Genomic DNA, 15,306 nt, shown 5'->3' with positions numbered 1-15,306 from the left:
GGGGTACTACAATTACTGCCGCCAGCAACACTTTCTGTCCGTTGGCCACCCATGTAGGTATCCAGGAGAAGATGTATGAAAGCCAACCTTCATCTGTGCCTTTTGCTTCTTCCTCCATTTTGGCATGCATTTGTGATAATCTGGTAACTGCCTCAGTGAGTGTTCCATCATCATTTGCTGGGGAGAATGTACAACAAGATAATCCAATCATGGCACAAACTCCTCCTTCCATTGCTGTCAAGAGAGATCCAGAACATACCTATTCTGGAGGGCCATCAACCTCACTGCTTGGAGCTCTTCCTTTATGGCATTGAAGCCGTTGTTCGTTGAGTTTATTGTTTGCATCAGCTCCTACCTTGTAATCTGGAGCCATTTTTCATTTGTGTACGTCTGTACTGCAGAAACAACGGATGCAAAGAACATCTTTGTTCTTCTGAACAATCAGTGCTCAGGTGGTATGTCGTCCAGAGAGTTTTCCATCGCTGACGATATGTAGTTCCCTCTCTTCACCCTAGTTAATTTTGCCGACCTCTTCTTTATTCCTGCACCATCCATTTTAGGGAATTCATCTGTTTTGGTGGCATGTTGATGTGCACTAATGAGCATACTCTTCCCCATATGGGTCGCAACTTCTCGTATGCCTTGGGTTGCAGGCCCAATAATGATCCATTAATACTGCTGTGCCCACTTTCATGCCGGGATCCTTTACTGTCTGCTTGCATTCCTTGTTCTCTCCAACCTTTACTGCTCTGTCATTCTGAAACATAATGCTGCTCCTTTTAGTAGTATTATGGGCATTGGTCCAGCTTCATTCTCCACCCAGGTCAGCAACTTCTTACTTGCTTCCCAATCCTTCAGTCATTTGCCATTTTCTTCTTGAACCTTACATACTAGAACTGTTTTTATTTATTTATTTATTTGTTGTATTTGTAGAGCGCACTACAGCCCGCAGGCATCGAGGCGCTGTAAAAGAGCGCAAGAAGGCTTAATTCAGGGTTACAAGAATGCGGCCCAACAACAACAAATCTTAGTACAGGTTACTCAGTGACATATACAGATATACATATAGAGGTACAGGTGCAGAGTCATACAAAGAGCTTGGTTTTGATGGCTTTTGGGAATGCTGAGTGAGAGTCAATTGCTCTAATGTGTGAAGGGAGGGCATTCCACAAAGTGGCGGCCATGCTCTGGAAGCTGGTCCCGCTTGCACTGACTCTGCAGGTTTTAAGTACAGTGATCCTGTTGTTGTAGGCTGCCCTGGTTTGCCTGGCGGGACTGGGTTTGGAAATTCTTTGGACCAGGTAGGGGGGGCCAAGTCATGGACGCATTTATGCATCAGGGCAAGGATTTTGAATACAATCCTTTCCTTGACTGGGAGCCAGTGGACCTGCCTCCTGACCTCCGAATTTTGGTCCCTTCGCAAGTGGCAGCCCTAAGGGCGTTGTTTTGTACTTGTTGGAGTTTGGTAATATTCTTGCGAGAGGTCCCAACAAAGAGGGCATTACAGTAGTCCAGTCTAGACCCAATTATTGCCCTAACAATGGTGAGGCAGTTTTGTTGGGATAAGAAGGGTCTAGCTGCATTACGAAGTTTAGAGTGGAAGGCTGAGGAGGATGCCAGAACTATTAGGAGCGTATGTGCCTTGCTCCCCACTACTCCTTCTTTCCATCCTTTGACTGTGTGTACTTGGCCATATACAAGCATCTGTGGTCTTTCCCATCATCCTAGTTCTCCTCCTAGTTCTATGGGTTCCTTCTGTGGACATGGCAGTTCCTTCAACATTATTGTTTTTGTCTCTCCTTTCTGTGGGCCGTCAGTGATATATTTTATAACCTGGTCTTTTATACAGGAACTGTCCATCATGTTTAATGTTTTTATATCGCTGTCTTCATATGGAAATGTTGCTTTAGACATCCATCTTAAGGTTGCTGTTTTTCAGTGGATCCGTCCTCTGGTAGTACACATTGATAGGTACATAGGCACTGTGCGCTTGCTGCTGGTATTTCAGTTGCCATAAACATTTTGGAGGCACTCATGGCGTAGGGGATGAGAAAGCAGACATAGCAGCTCTCTCCAGATGTCTGTTTACCTACTTTAGTCATGTGCTTGTACCACCTGTTATTGGATGCTCAAGCAGTATAGGTGAGGTAATAAACAACCCCTCCTATAGCTACATCAACACTGCGTCTACCTCTCCTTACGGGTATGGCAGTTCTTACCTCCCGACCTGACATGGTAACCATACCTGCCGGAATTGGGGTAGTGTTAGTAGGGGTCACAGCTTTATTTTCTATAACAAAAGACATTAGCCAAAAAATAAGGGCAAAGATACTGAATGAAAAGAAGACCCAAGCCAGCATGATCACACTTTTAATAATGACTTACTCTGCTTCGGAACCTTGTGTAGCCTTGAAGATATTGACGAACCACCTGAAATGCTATAGAAATGTGTTATTTTGTTGTTAGTACTTAGTATTTTAAGCTCCACATTTGCAATGTTGTTCTATGGCAATAAGGAATAATTGTTCCCAAAAAATGTGTATCATAGGGTCACCAAGTACTTCAAGTATGGAAGGATTTCCTCAGCGAAGATGTGGGTATGGAAAACACAGAAAAATAAACTAGGAGAGGGTCTTCTCACATGGTTGGCTCTCCTGACAAAGAGGACAAATTGGCCTTGGAAGGTCGCGGGGTGAGGGTCATCGGGAAGCATGGGACAGTGGAGGGATAACAGTCGCAACTTTCACGATAAATGCTTTAAGTGTACAAAAAGAAAAATAACAATCAAACAGTGTATCCTCACTCCCTATCTCTCTCGCTCGGGAGCGAGTAATCATGGATTGACCTCAGCTGGGCTGTGATGCTCCTCTGTGATCTTTTGTTCCCCCTCGTGTGGAATGTTGGCCCTTTCGCTGTTGTTGCTGGCAGAGGCAGCTGCTTGACAGGACTTGACATCCCCAAGGTAGTTCCATGCTTTCCTGCCCCTTAGCTTTATAGCGAAATCAGTTACTTCTTCTGATCGGATCCTGTGAATCTGGGTTTATACCAAGTTCTCGTAAAATCTTGCAAGAGGACTGTGTCACCAGGATAATGTTTTGGGGCTTTCAGTCATTCCTCGTTGGTTTCTGTATTGCTGCTTTGTTCCTTTCCTTTGGGCCTCTCCCATTGAGCCTGCAGTTGGCGATAAATAAAAGAGGCAATAGCCATCAAGGCAGCAGTGTAATCGTACATTTCTTGTCCCAATACATCATGAAGGTTTTCAGCTTAGGTCAGTGCCCTAGTGGGAGGAGTATGGGGAAGTTGCATGCATCGCACGGTTACCATCTCATTTGGGGTTAGTGGTGGCTGGACCCTGGTTTGTTGCATAGTGCAAATAGAGCCACGGGTAAACAGTGTAGCCACATTTTCTTTATTTTGGCTATGTTCTCCTTGAGCAGCCCATTGAGGTGCTCGCACAACCTGTTTGCTGGGCAGTTGAAACGCCCAGGAGAATTTGTGGTGTATTCCTACCAAAGTGGTGATGTGATGGAACATCTCATTGGTGAAGTGAGGACCGTTGTCAGACCGCAGGACTTCACACACTCCCCATCGTGGGAATATTCATTGGGAGAATGGACACAGAACCACTATCCTGTAGCGGTAGCCATGGCATACTTGGAGCATGTCAACATGGTCGACATGAAGGTGTTGTAATGGACCTATTGGGCAATGTATGACTCCTCTCACTAACTTCAATGCATGGCCTGCTGTGAAACATTTACAGACAATGCAATTGGTCATGAATTCTGCCACATGTTCCGCCAGGTTGGAACAGAACCAATCTTCTCCAATATGAGCAGCAAACAATCCTTCCCATATGGGTAGGATGGTGTAACTGTGTTATTGCAGTGTGTAATAATGATAATGGCATCACTACCTTCCCTGTGCTTTCTTCCGCCAAAGAGCATCTGTTGGAGATATGGAACATCCCCATCTCAACCATAATCACTTTTCCTCTTTTGGTGCAGCTCCCTCCAATTCCATTATTTGCATCACTGGTAATGCGTTGTACCCCTCCTTCAGCACCATTGTTTGTACATAGTTACATGTCTGGGATGAGCTGTCCATTTATAGGATGTCATCAAAGTATGCTGAGCACCTTTCTTCCGTGTCTTCTGCATCATTGCCCCTGGAGACGGGATCCTCCCACCTCGTGTGGGCCTGACTTTTCGTGACCGCTATGCTCATTGGGGATTGGCGTGCTTCTATCAGTCTACCCAATAGGAGTGTTTGCTGCACCGGTGACCCATCAGCACGTCAGAAGCCCCTCCTTAGCCAGTGTGACAGTCCAGAATGTACTGTAGACATATCATAGGCAGAATCTGAATCTACTGTTGCTTCCTTGTTCTTGCTTCACTCCAGCACCAGTATTAGAGCTACTCGCTCCGCAGCTTGTGCTGAGTAATGTGACATTAAGCTTGCGCATACTATCACCTCACTTGTCCCGTCCTCTTATAGCTTCGCTACTGCTGTACCAGTATGTCTTTCTCCCGTGGTCTGGTCTATTATTGATGACCCGTCAATATAAAGCACTTCTACCCCCTCATGTGCATTCTCCTTTACCCTTGGGATGTTGTCATGATTTTCTATGTTTATGGCATAGTCATATGTCACCGGGTTCATAAGTTGGCACCTCACTATCTTGATAGCTGGGTTTGACAGTATCACCTCATATCCCAAAGCTCTTTGTGTTGTTAATGTGCTCTAGTATTGTGAAGAGAGCATGCGCCATGAAAAGAGTGGTGCTGCATCCATTAGTAATACTTTCTGATTTCTCCACTGCAAATGCGGCAGCAGCTAGTGCCTGATCGCAAGAGTAGTGTCCTCTCATCACTGGGTCTAGTTTCCTGCTGTAGTATGCTAATGGTTTGTGACCGATGGTTGTTTTCTGTGTCAATACTGTGGTCATTGCTACTCCATTGGAGTATGAGAATAGGTCAAATTGTCTTGATACTCTGGGATCCCTAACACTGGAGCTGTGCATATAGCTATTTTGAGCTCCTCAAATGCCTCAGTCATTTCTTCTGTGCGCTGTAACATACCCTCCCTGCTTTGTGCTTCTTTCAGTGTGCGTAACAAGGGTCTTGTGCATGTGCTGTAATAGTAATTGGTTATTTATAACGCACTTAATACCCAGAGGTTTCTAAGCACGGTCCCGGGAATGAAACCTGTGTTGCTCCGCGTCATCTTGCTTCCAAGGCGAGAGGGTTGCCCCTGAGTTATGCTCCCTGTAGTCAAATACCCACATTCTGCAGTAATTACAGAGGCCTAAAAACTGCTGCATCTGTTTTATGGTTGTGGGTTTTGGTGTCTTGTCAATTGCCTCTGCTTTTTCTGGTGACACTCTTCGTCAGTCTTGTGATATCAGTTGTCCAATATATAACACTTCATTTTGGCAATATTGCAATTTGCCTTTGTCTACTTTGTACCCTTTCTCTGCTAGTGCAGTCAATATGTACACAGAATCATTTCTACACTGTTTCTATTTTGCTACGGATCAAGATGTCGTCTACATATTGTGTAACAACACTTTGTAACTGTTCATTGCCTAAATCCATCTGGAGGACCCTGTTGAATATGGACGGGGACTCACAGTAAGTACCCTTGTGGAAGACAAGTGTGTTTCCACTTCTTATTTCTATATAGAAATGAAGTCAGATCTTGTGAGTCTGGATGGAGTGGTATAGAGGAGAAGGCATTCTTCAAGTCTATAACCATGAAGTGGGTAGCTTCCGTGTGATTGCTATACACAATTGTCACTGGGTTCCAGTCTAGTGGAAATTCTGCCTTGACAAAGTGGTTCAAAGGGCGCAAATTTTGTATGAAAATCCACCACCCCACTGTTCCCTTTTCCACAGGTTATACCACTGTGCTGCACAGTGACTCTGATGTTATTAAAAATGCCTTGCTTAACTAGGGCCGCAGTAGTCTCGTCAATGCCCTCATCTGCCACCCTCGATGGAGGGTATTGCTTTGCTCTTGGTAGAAAATCTCATTGCTTAAGTTTTATCTTTACAGCTCCTATTCCCTTCAAAAGCCCCAAGTCATGGGGACTTGTGGTCGATAAGATACTGGCGACCTAGGCAAAGTCTTCCTCAAGAAATGACTGTGGTGCTTGTAGCATCATCACCATTTTCTGTGGTACCTCTCTATAGTGTATTTTCACCCAATATGTGATGCTAATGTCGAACACCACCTCATGATCTAAGCGGTTGTCTTTGAACAATTCTTCATCAGTTACAGTAGTCAACCTATACCCTTCTCCCACTGCAATCACTGACCTCCATGCTCGCTCGGGTTCATCTGTCCCATGTACTGTTATTCTGTCCTCCTCCACTATCACTACCTCTAGTTCTAGTGGGATCACTGTCCCCTCTTGCTCGTCTAATGGTAGTTCTGGTCTAAATAGTTACTCATTTGGAAGGCGCCATATCTTTCCCTTGATCTCGGGAGTCATGCTATTATTACCTCTACTTCATGTTGGAATAGCTCTTCATCTGCTGAATCTCAAATGTTAATGTGCTTAAATCTGCCATTTTGTGAAACATAGACCCCTCTCCCACTGCCTAGGAGTCTCAAATCTAGGTGTTTCAGACCTGCCATTTTGTGAAAATAGGCCTCTTTCCCACTGTCTAGGAGTCTCAAATCTAGGTGTGTTTAGACATGCCATTATGTGAAACATAGGCCTCTCTCCCACTTTCTAGGAGTCTCAAATGCGAATATGCTTAGATCTGCCATTTTGTGAAACAAAGGCCTCTCTCCCACTGTCCAGGAGTCTCAAATCTAGGTGTGTTTATAGCTGCCATTTTGTGAAGCATAGGCCTCTCCCCCACTATCTGGAGACATACAGAGGTAGCACTGATCCAGAGAGAGTCCAGAGAGAGTCTTAACAAAGTCTCAATGCCCTTCGTTGACAAAATCGAGTGTGTAATTTCTATCTGCTCCATTTCTCATGTCCCATTTCTAACCTTTCTCCTGATATACAGACCACTTTCCTACAGTTCAATCTTCACCAACAATCTTGTGGTTGTGGCTGCAAACCTATCTGTGGATCACCACTATCTGACAATACTTAAGAATTCAATATCTGGCTCGAGAAGAAAGACAATTCCATCACGAGATCCCTTTTAGATAATCTCACAACATCTCAAACAAATGTTTAAGGGTGGCCCATTTAGCGGCCCACACACTAGATGGCCTTTCTTGCAATGAGAATATAATCAAGGTTTGCTCTCCTGACCACATATCAAACCCATTCACAATTCATTGAACCTTTCATAGGACTAATGACCTTGACCTTGTTTTGGAAAGAAGTGTGAATCAACACTCTATTGGAAAGTTTTGAAGCAGACAAACCAATCATTACACTCAATGAAGCAACAAATACATTCACAAAGTAACTGTGCCTTCTTCATAAATGGATTACCCCTACCTTAGATGGCAACCTATGAGGTCAGGCATGTGGATGGGTGTTGAGAGGAGTGGTGTGGCGTCAGTGCTAGAGACTCGCTATGTGCGCAGCATGCCCAGGTTTGTCGTAGGTCTGCGCTGCATTCTGGTGTTGAGGCGTAGTCTGGGGTAAGTAGGCAGAGCACTTATGTGAACAGCACAACCACATTTTGACATAGTCCTTGCTGTATACTGATGTGTGTGGAAACCCATGCCTGCGGCCTTTGGAGTGGTGTATTATACGTACCTTCCGCCATTGATGGTGCTTTGTTGGTAGGGCGCCTGCTCAGGTACTTGCTTCTTCTGTTCGCTCTTGCGGCTATAACCGTACTACTGTACATATAAAAGAATGTATTATATTAATCCAAAAAAAGAAATCCATGAAATTAACTTTTGGTCATATGAAATAAAAAATGGTTTTAAGTTAAGCAAAAATTATATAAGGAAGAGCTGAGTTCTTGAAATTGAACTCAGGAGAACCACTCCCAGGGTCTACTTGTTGATAACTTCTTAAAACTATTTCAGTACACAGTTGGATGACAAGCAGTGGGAGTCAATCTGCTGTCAAACATCAGTACTTAAGTGTGCAGTTATGTTCTTGAGGATTTTTTTTTTATAGTTCGCCAGTTATCACTGCACTGAAGCTTGCCCCGAAAGTGGCACATTGTGCCCCCACCAGGTGCATCGAAACCTTAGTCTGTGGAGAGATTGAAAAGGCTTAATAGGACTGGAAGACTGAAGGGAGAGCAGAGTTGAAAAAGCATTTAGATGTAAGAGAGAGGATAAAAGGCAAGAGAGGAGTTTGTCATAGATTGCATAACTGCTTAGTAAGTGACGAGAGGTCAAAATATACAGATTATTGAGCACATAAAGCTCCTGAGAGCGAGTGTGTAACCCTTGAGGGCAATATTCAGTACTTGAAGTACTGAAACTAGTCAGCAAGTGGTTGCATGATGGACTTGACGTGTACTCCAGCGTAATCTTCACGTATAGAATGAGGCTTGTTTGTCTGTTAGGTGTTTTGACATAACCTGACAATACCCAGATAGCAACATGGGTGTAATTTTAAGGGGGGGCAAGGATGTTTCCCCCCAACTTTCGTGGCACACCATTGTGTCCCCCTCATTTAGCAGAGGTCCCTTTCCTTTAGATGTCAGGTCCCCTGCAACATTTTATCAACAAAGGTACTCCACCGTACAGCAACATGTGGGATTGCCCATTCAGATGTCAGCCTTGAGCGATCCCGGCGTAGACTGTGTGGAAGATGAACGCACCGGTGACTGAACTGCATTTTAGAATTCTTGGCAACTGGCACTCAAGATTTCTAGCTGGAGGTCAGATTGGCAGTGGAGGAGGTAGCAGGCATCATGGACCCAGATGACCATCTGCTCAATCTTCTATTGGGTGCCCGCGCCCCCCACTCAGGGATGGGAGTTTGTGTAAAGTAATCCCTCCTAACAGACAATATTGGCAGCCATATTGTCTATCTGGCTTCATTGTGGTAAACGAGAAGTGCCAACTAAACCAGTGTGATTGTTTAGGGTACCGCCAGTCGTGGCCCTTGAAATGCTCTCACACATAGTAAGGAACCTCCATGCAGTTTGCAAAGACTCGGTCACCGCTTTTGGACAGAGATATGGAAATGTGATGCTATGATGTGAGAGGGAAGACGAAGGGAGGTGGACACAGTGCAAGTTGGTGTTTTGAGATCAATGCATATTTGCACTTCATAACTTACATCTACCAATTAAGTTGTGAATCCGAAAAGAACTCTGGTATATTTTTGTAAATAGGATTATTTTGTCCCTTTTGCATCATCCAGTTTATGTATTCGAAGTATACAATAACAAATGATCAGAAGCAACAGTTTCACTTTCATATGTGAATCATACATTTCTCAATGAAACTGAATGTTATTCTGCATCTGTTTTTTTAACATACATTTTTGTTAGGGTTTAACTTGTCTCCTATTAATATATTCATCTTTGGGCGGAATATCTGAATTTTTACCACAATTTGCCCCAATGTCTCTTCTAACTCGAAAAATCTTTCACCCTTTGAATGTATCGACTGACATCTGTGCTCTTACTAATGAGTAAATAAAGGCCATTAATAATAATGAAACCAAGCTCGACACGTTGAACCATCAATGATAACCTTTTGCATTATAAGAGGACGGTTCCATGTCATTTCATCGCGGGATGGTTTTTTTACCGCTGATTTTTTTTAACAAAAAACTCATCACATTTTGTTTATTTTATTTTTTGGGGGGGATACCCACCAAACCCCCATCCCCTTTAATTTCTTTTATATTCCCATTCACCCACACCCAATTTCTATATTTTTCTACCACCCAAAAAAATGTTGATGAGTTATTTCGACAAAAAGAAAAAACATCCCGCGATGAAAGGACGTCGTACCAAGAGGACTAGGCCAGATTCTCTAAACTTTGTCCTTGGGCAAAAACTATTGTGCAAATGAATTTGGCTCCAATTTTGCTGCCAGGGTAATAGGGAATGGAGCAAACATGTACAGCCCCAATCAGTATTATCTAAAAAATATTCTGGCAAAGGCATACATGAAGCAGACTGATCTGTTTACTACTTTTGCTGTCTAACATGCAAAGAAATATACTTAACTATGCAACAAAAATAGTTGAAAAGTGATTCATTTTTGCTCTAGTGCAAACGGTTTTTAGATAACACGGATTGTGACCAAATTAGATAATACAGATAGTGACAATCCCGGTTTTCTCTGTATTATCTAAGTATTTGCTCAGTTTTTAGTACAGGTGCAAATGTTACATAATCTGGCCCCAGGTCGAAGAAGTTACAATGTGTAATGGGGGATGACGTGGGTATCACCAGGTGCTGGTACTATCAAATCACGTGTTAATATCAGGAAGCTGTATGTTCCCGCTTAATGATGGCGTCCAAGGGAGCTGACAGACCCTTACAAGGCTTTGTTATGCAAGGCAGACATGGACAAACTGCCCAGCCTCCATTGGCCTTTGCACCACATCCAGTGCTCGTCCAATGACTATCCGTGTCGCAAATACTGCTGGGACATCGTGTGTACACATGGCGGGGCTGGACCCACTGCTCACCCACCTATTTTTAACACGCTTGCTTCATGAGCAGGCAGTCTTTGCATTCAGGCGTGAAGGTTGCCTGGAAGCATTCGCACTGTCTGGAGAGCTTGGAGGTCTGGAGAGCCGTGACCTCACGCTAAATGACGCCACTAACTGGAAAGCCGCACCGAGGTCAAAGGTTACTGCTGCAGTTATTGGATAGGAGTTAACAGGTGGCTACTAATAGTATTCCCTGATCTTTGCATCGGTTTGAAAAAGACTTCCACACTCTACCAGGGCTATATGTGCACAGAAGCCCTCGTTTACCGTGCAGCAGCTCTCTTTAATTGTCTAGCAGACTGACTAAGCCGTTATTTCGGGTGCTTGTCTCAAGGCACGGCTAGAGCTGGGTCCGGGCTGGGGCCATGTCCTCAGGGACCCTGGGTTCAATACTTTTTGTGGCTGGTCAGAGTATCTATATGGCCACCCTGACAGGGTAGAGTGGGCTAGTTTTGTAGACCAATGTGGAACAGTTTGAGGTATTCAAATTTCTATAAAATTATTTTTTGTTTTTTTATACAGGTATGCAAATACACACACACACACACACACACACACACACACACACACACACACACACACACACAAACAAACGCACACACACCTGCATGCCGAAACATCTGAGGAATTTTGGCAGTTGACAGTAGAAGTGAGGCCATTGCTTTGTGGCATTTTACAATATATATATTTATTTAGGCACCATTATTATAGCTGTATATTTCTGAGAACTTCAAATTGAACCTTGAATGTAGTCAAACGGGGACCGCGACACAATCCATACGAGGGAGGGCTGTTGGTGCAATTCAGTTGTTACAAACATGGCGAACAGAGGACAAATAGGAAAACACCCTTAGTGCAGAAAGTGGAGCAACTTGGCTTAAAATGTTGGGGTGGGGACCTGACATCTAAATGAAAGGGGGCCCTACCAAATGAGTGGAATAAAATGGTGTGCCGGGGACAAACACCTCCCCCCGCCTCCTAAAATGATGCCCATGCAGATATTGCCATAACATTATTGTTACTTATCATTATTATTATTATTCATAAAAAATGTATAGAGCGCAAACTAAGGCTCAAAGGCCTCTAGGCGATAAAGAAAAGCAGTAGCCGCTATGCACCCAATTATCAGGCAAACAAATTGAACTACTTTTACAAAGGTATTAAAGAGCCCACCCTGACTGTCAGGGGAAATCTGACATCTCGGGAGGATAGCTCAGGGGTAACGCGCTCACCTTGGAAGCAAGACGACACAGAGCAACACAGGTTCGAAACCTCTGGGTATTAAACATGTTATAAATAACCAATAATATCATAATATATATATATATATTCACTGAAAAAAGTTGTTAAAGGAACGTTATGGTTAAGTTGCACTCATAAAAACCCATGAAATTCAATGAAAACACTTTGTTAAAGGGACGTTATGGTTACAAGGAAAACCGAAAACCTCAGAAGTACGCCAGTTATGGTAAGCTAAGCAACCATAACTCGCGCCACCACCGTGCCCTGCTAAGACTTACACCCAGGAGATGAAAGATGACAGCACATACTTGGAAGAATATTAGAAAAACTGCTATTTATTGGGGAGAGCCAGCTATCAGGCAGCTTGGAACATGGGCTTGTATCGGCAGTTCAAGCCCGAATTCCTAGCCACCTGATTAGCTGGTCCCCCACCCAGCGTACTAATGGACAATTGTATATTAGAGAAAAATATAATAGGACAGAAACAAATACTTTTCCTGGCATAAAATAAGGACAATAATCGATGAACCTTTATAACTATCTCCAGTCTCCACAGTCCCCTTTCCAGGCCATTTATCATTAAAAGACGCGGATCGCACGTGCACACCATCTGCGTCAGGGCAGTTCTTCTACCCTTGTAAATGTTATACTTGTAACACTCCCTCAATGCCTGCTTTCAAACAGTCACGCATCCATCCACCAATCACTTCAGAAAACTGTGCATATAACCCTATGACCATAATAAGCTTCCACACGCCAACTGCCAATTAACAATTTTTTACAAATCTTTTGCATCTGCATTTCCCTTATGCAAAAAATTTTCCACAATGCTCCTATAAATGCACATATGCATTGTGCAGTGAGAGAAGTGCATAAATAGAAGGGGCAGTATGAATGGGCAAGTGCTCATGGGAACCCAGGAGGCAAATGCCAAGGGATGCCAAGGTGGGACGCCACTGGCTAACTACTGGAGCAGAGGAGTCCCAAGGGTGGGATGCATCTTAACCGTAAGCATCCCTTTAACAAAGCATTTTCTGTCAATTTAATAGGTTTTTATAAGTCAGGATGTTTCATGGTGTTATATCACTGTATATAAGTTTTTAATAATTCCTCTTTTTCATACATATGAAAGAACTATAAACCGACTATAAGAAACATATTTTTCGCAACACATGCTTTTGTCTGTTGTTATCAGCAGCGCATGCTGGGGATAGAAATCATTCTTCAATTGTCTCTGGCATAAGGCTCCTCCATGACCCCATCCAAACCAAACCACCCTTATTATTCACTGCACCTAACCTGCAGCGTTGTTCAGTGTCCACTATACCATAATAATTTGACCAATGGCCAGTGCTCATGGCTTGCAGTCATGGCCTGTCGCCAAATCCATGGGGCATTCCCAATAAACAAATCAGAGTACATATTTGCTTTTGCCAAAGGCCAGGCCCACCACCCACAAACCAAATGTATACTACTCGTTTTTCTACTTACATTCTTACACCGTTGAAAAATAAAACACAAGACATATTTCCAAAAACATGCTTTCAGGTCCTTGCTAATGCTCGTCGCGTAGGTTTGTTGTAATCTAGTCCACCACTTCAGGCTGTAACCGTAAGCAGAATATTTTTTCCTATTCAAACTTACCACTTTGGCAATGGCGCATGCCCCAAAAAGAAAATTACAGTACACATTTCTCCAATCCCATCCAGCACTTCAACCTGTACCGACAAGCAGATTTCTTTTCTCCCTTCAAACCTATCCCAATTTCGAAAAACGTGACCACACAGCCGATCCCTGGTGACCATGCCCACTTTCACCCCATTGCTGGTTCCTCGTGGTCATGGCCAGTAGCCAGAATGTCCGGGTCATGGCCCTAAGCCATGCCCCAGACAATCTGACCACTGCCTGTGGCCACAGGCTGTACCTCAGTCACCAAAGGTATATCACTATTTTCTGTACCTATCATGTGACACTTTTCAAAAAATAAAACACTGGCACATTTGTAAAACCATGATTTCAGGTCCTTGCCAAGGCTCCTTACACGATTTTGCTGCAAATCCGCCCATGTTTTATTTTTTCAAAAGTGTCAAAATGTACGTACATACAATAGTGAAATCACTTAGCCCCCATTTGACAAATCCATTCACACTTTGGACAAACATTCAAGGTTGGGTCTATAATTTTTCTGAAAACCTTTGTTCACCTTCATCAAACGGCAACAAAGTTATAAGTCATCTAAAGATGTTGAGACCCCCCTCTAATGTTGTTCCCTCTTGACAAAAAACCACACTTTGCAGAACCATTCAGAGTCAGGTCTAGAATGAAATTCCAAAATGTCATGCAGTTTCATTGAGAGGCGCCAAAGTTATAAGACATTCAAGAACTGATTTTCACCAACCTGTAATGCACAAATAAGCATAGATGTCTCCGAACATCTCTGATGGTCACGAACATCACAAGACTGCCCCGGAGAGAAGAAACACGCCGTTTTTTTGTTTTTTTATGGCGATATCCCATCCCATCCTCATGCCCCTTCACCTCCCCAGAGATTATTTAATTAGTTTGACAAGTGCAATGCTGTGTTTTTCAATATGGTTAAACACCATATTAAACACCAGCGGCTGTCCATAGATCCAACATGATGGGCATTTCCAAAAATCTGACACACTGCACGCTTTTTGGCATCCAATCAGCGGGTGTGTCCGATGTCTGCAGACCGAACTCCTTCCTGTGGGCCAATCGGAGGTCTGTCTGCAGACCGAACAGGGAAGTGAGTCCACGGACCGAACCCAGATATCACACATTTATTCATGCACATTTTTCATCATTTTAAATAAAACTACTCAACGGATTTACATCGAATCTACAAACACACGCTATCGGGAGCAAGCTGCTGAGCTTGTTGCAAATTTGACGAAAATCTGTCCATCGGTTTGGGCTGTAGGGGTGAGTAAATTTTTTTCCCATTGCATTTTTGGGGAAAAACAAACATTTTGGGAATCCCACTATAACTGTGCACCCCCTGCACGAAACCTCACAAAACTTTGCAGAATCAATCTGACAGGGCCATATACTTTATTTAGTTTCATTCGGATTCGTCCAGGGTGGGCAAAGTTATAAGCCACCCAAAAAGTGCTCTTCCTATGTGTTGAGCAACTTAACCATAATTACAGGTCTGCTACCACAGGCCCTGTAATATTTTCCACAATTCATAGCCGATAGGGATAATATGTTTTTTCTGAAAACTCAAGTCAATAATGTCTTAGGATTATTGAAAAGTTTGCCTGATACTGCATTGCGAAGGGCAAGCGGGGAAATGGGTGAACTTTTCTTTATTCTTACTGTAATTTAAGATTCACTGTAGAAACAACTTTTAAAGCTCCATTGTTTCCTCATCTAAACAGAAGCCAGGCATTCAATCAGTTAAGTGAAATGTGGCCCTAAGA

General features: G+C 43.3%; 1 protein-coding gene across 1 annotated transcript in view; it reads right to left on the bottom strand.

Moving 5' to 3' along the window:
* LOC138514726 (uncharacterized PPE family protein PPE62-like) overlaps positions 1–15,306 on the bottom strand; it is a 50,557-nt gene that overhangs the window by 16,247 nt on the left and 19,004 nt on the right. Inside the window, exon 2 of the mRNA XM_069630124.1 lies at positions 88–177. Within this exon, the coding sequence (XP_069486225.1) occupies positions 88–177 (90 nt within the window). The remainder of the gene's footprint in view (positions 1–87; positions 178–15,306) is intronic.

The sequence above is a fragment of the Ambystoma mexicanum genome, chromosome 12, assembly GCF_040938575.1.
Source record: "Ambystoma mexicanum isolate Mex_15411 chromosome 12, UKY_AmexF1_1, whole genome shotgun sequence".
In the NCBI taxonomy this organism is placed as follows: Eukaryota; Metazoa; Chordata; class Amphibia; order Caudata; family Ambystomatidae; genus Ambystoma; species Ambystoma mexicanum.
Note: the sequence above shows the minus strand (reverse complement) of the source record. Positions and strands in the feature narration are given on the sequence as shown.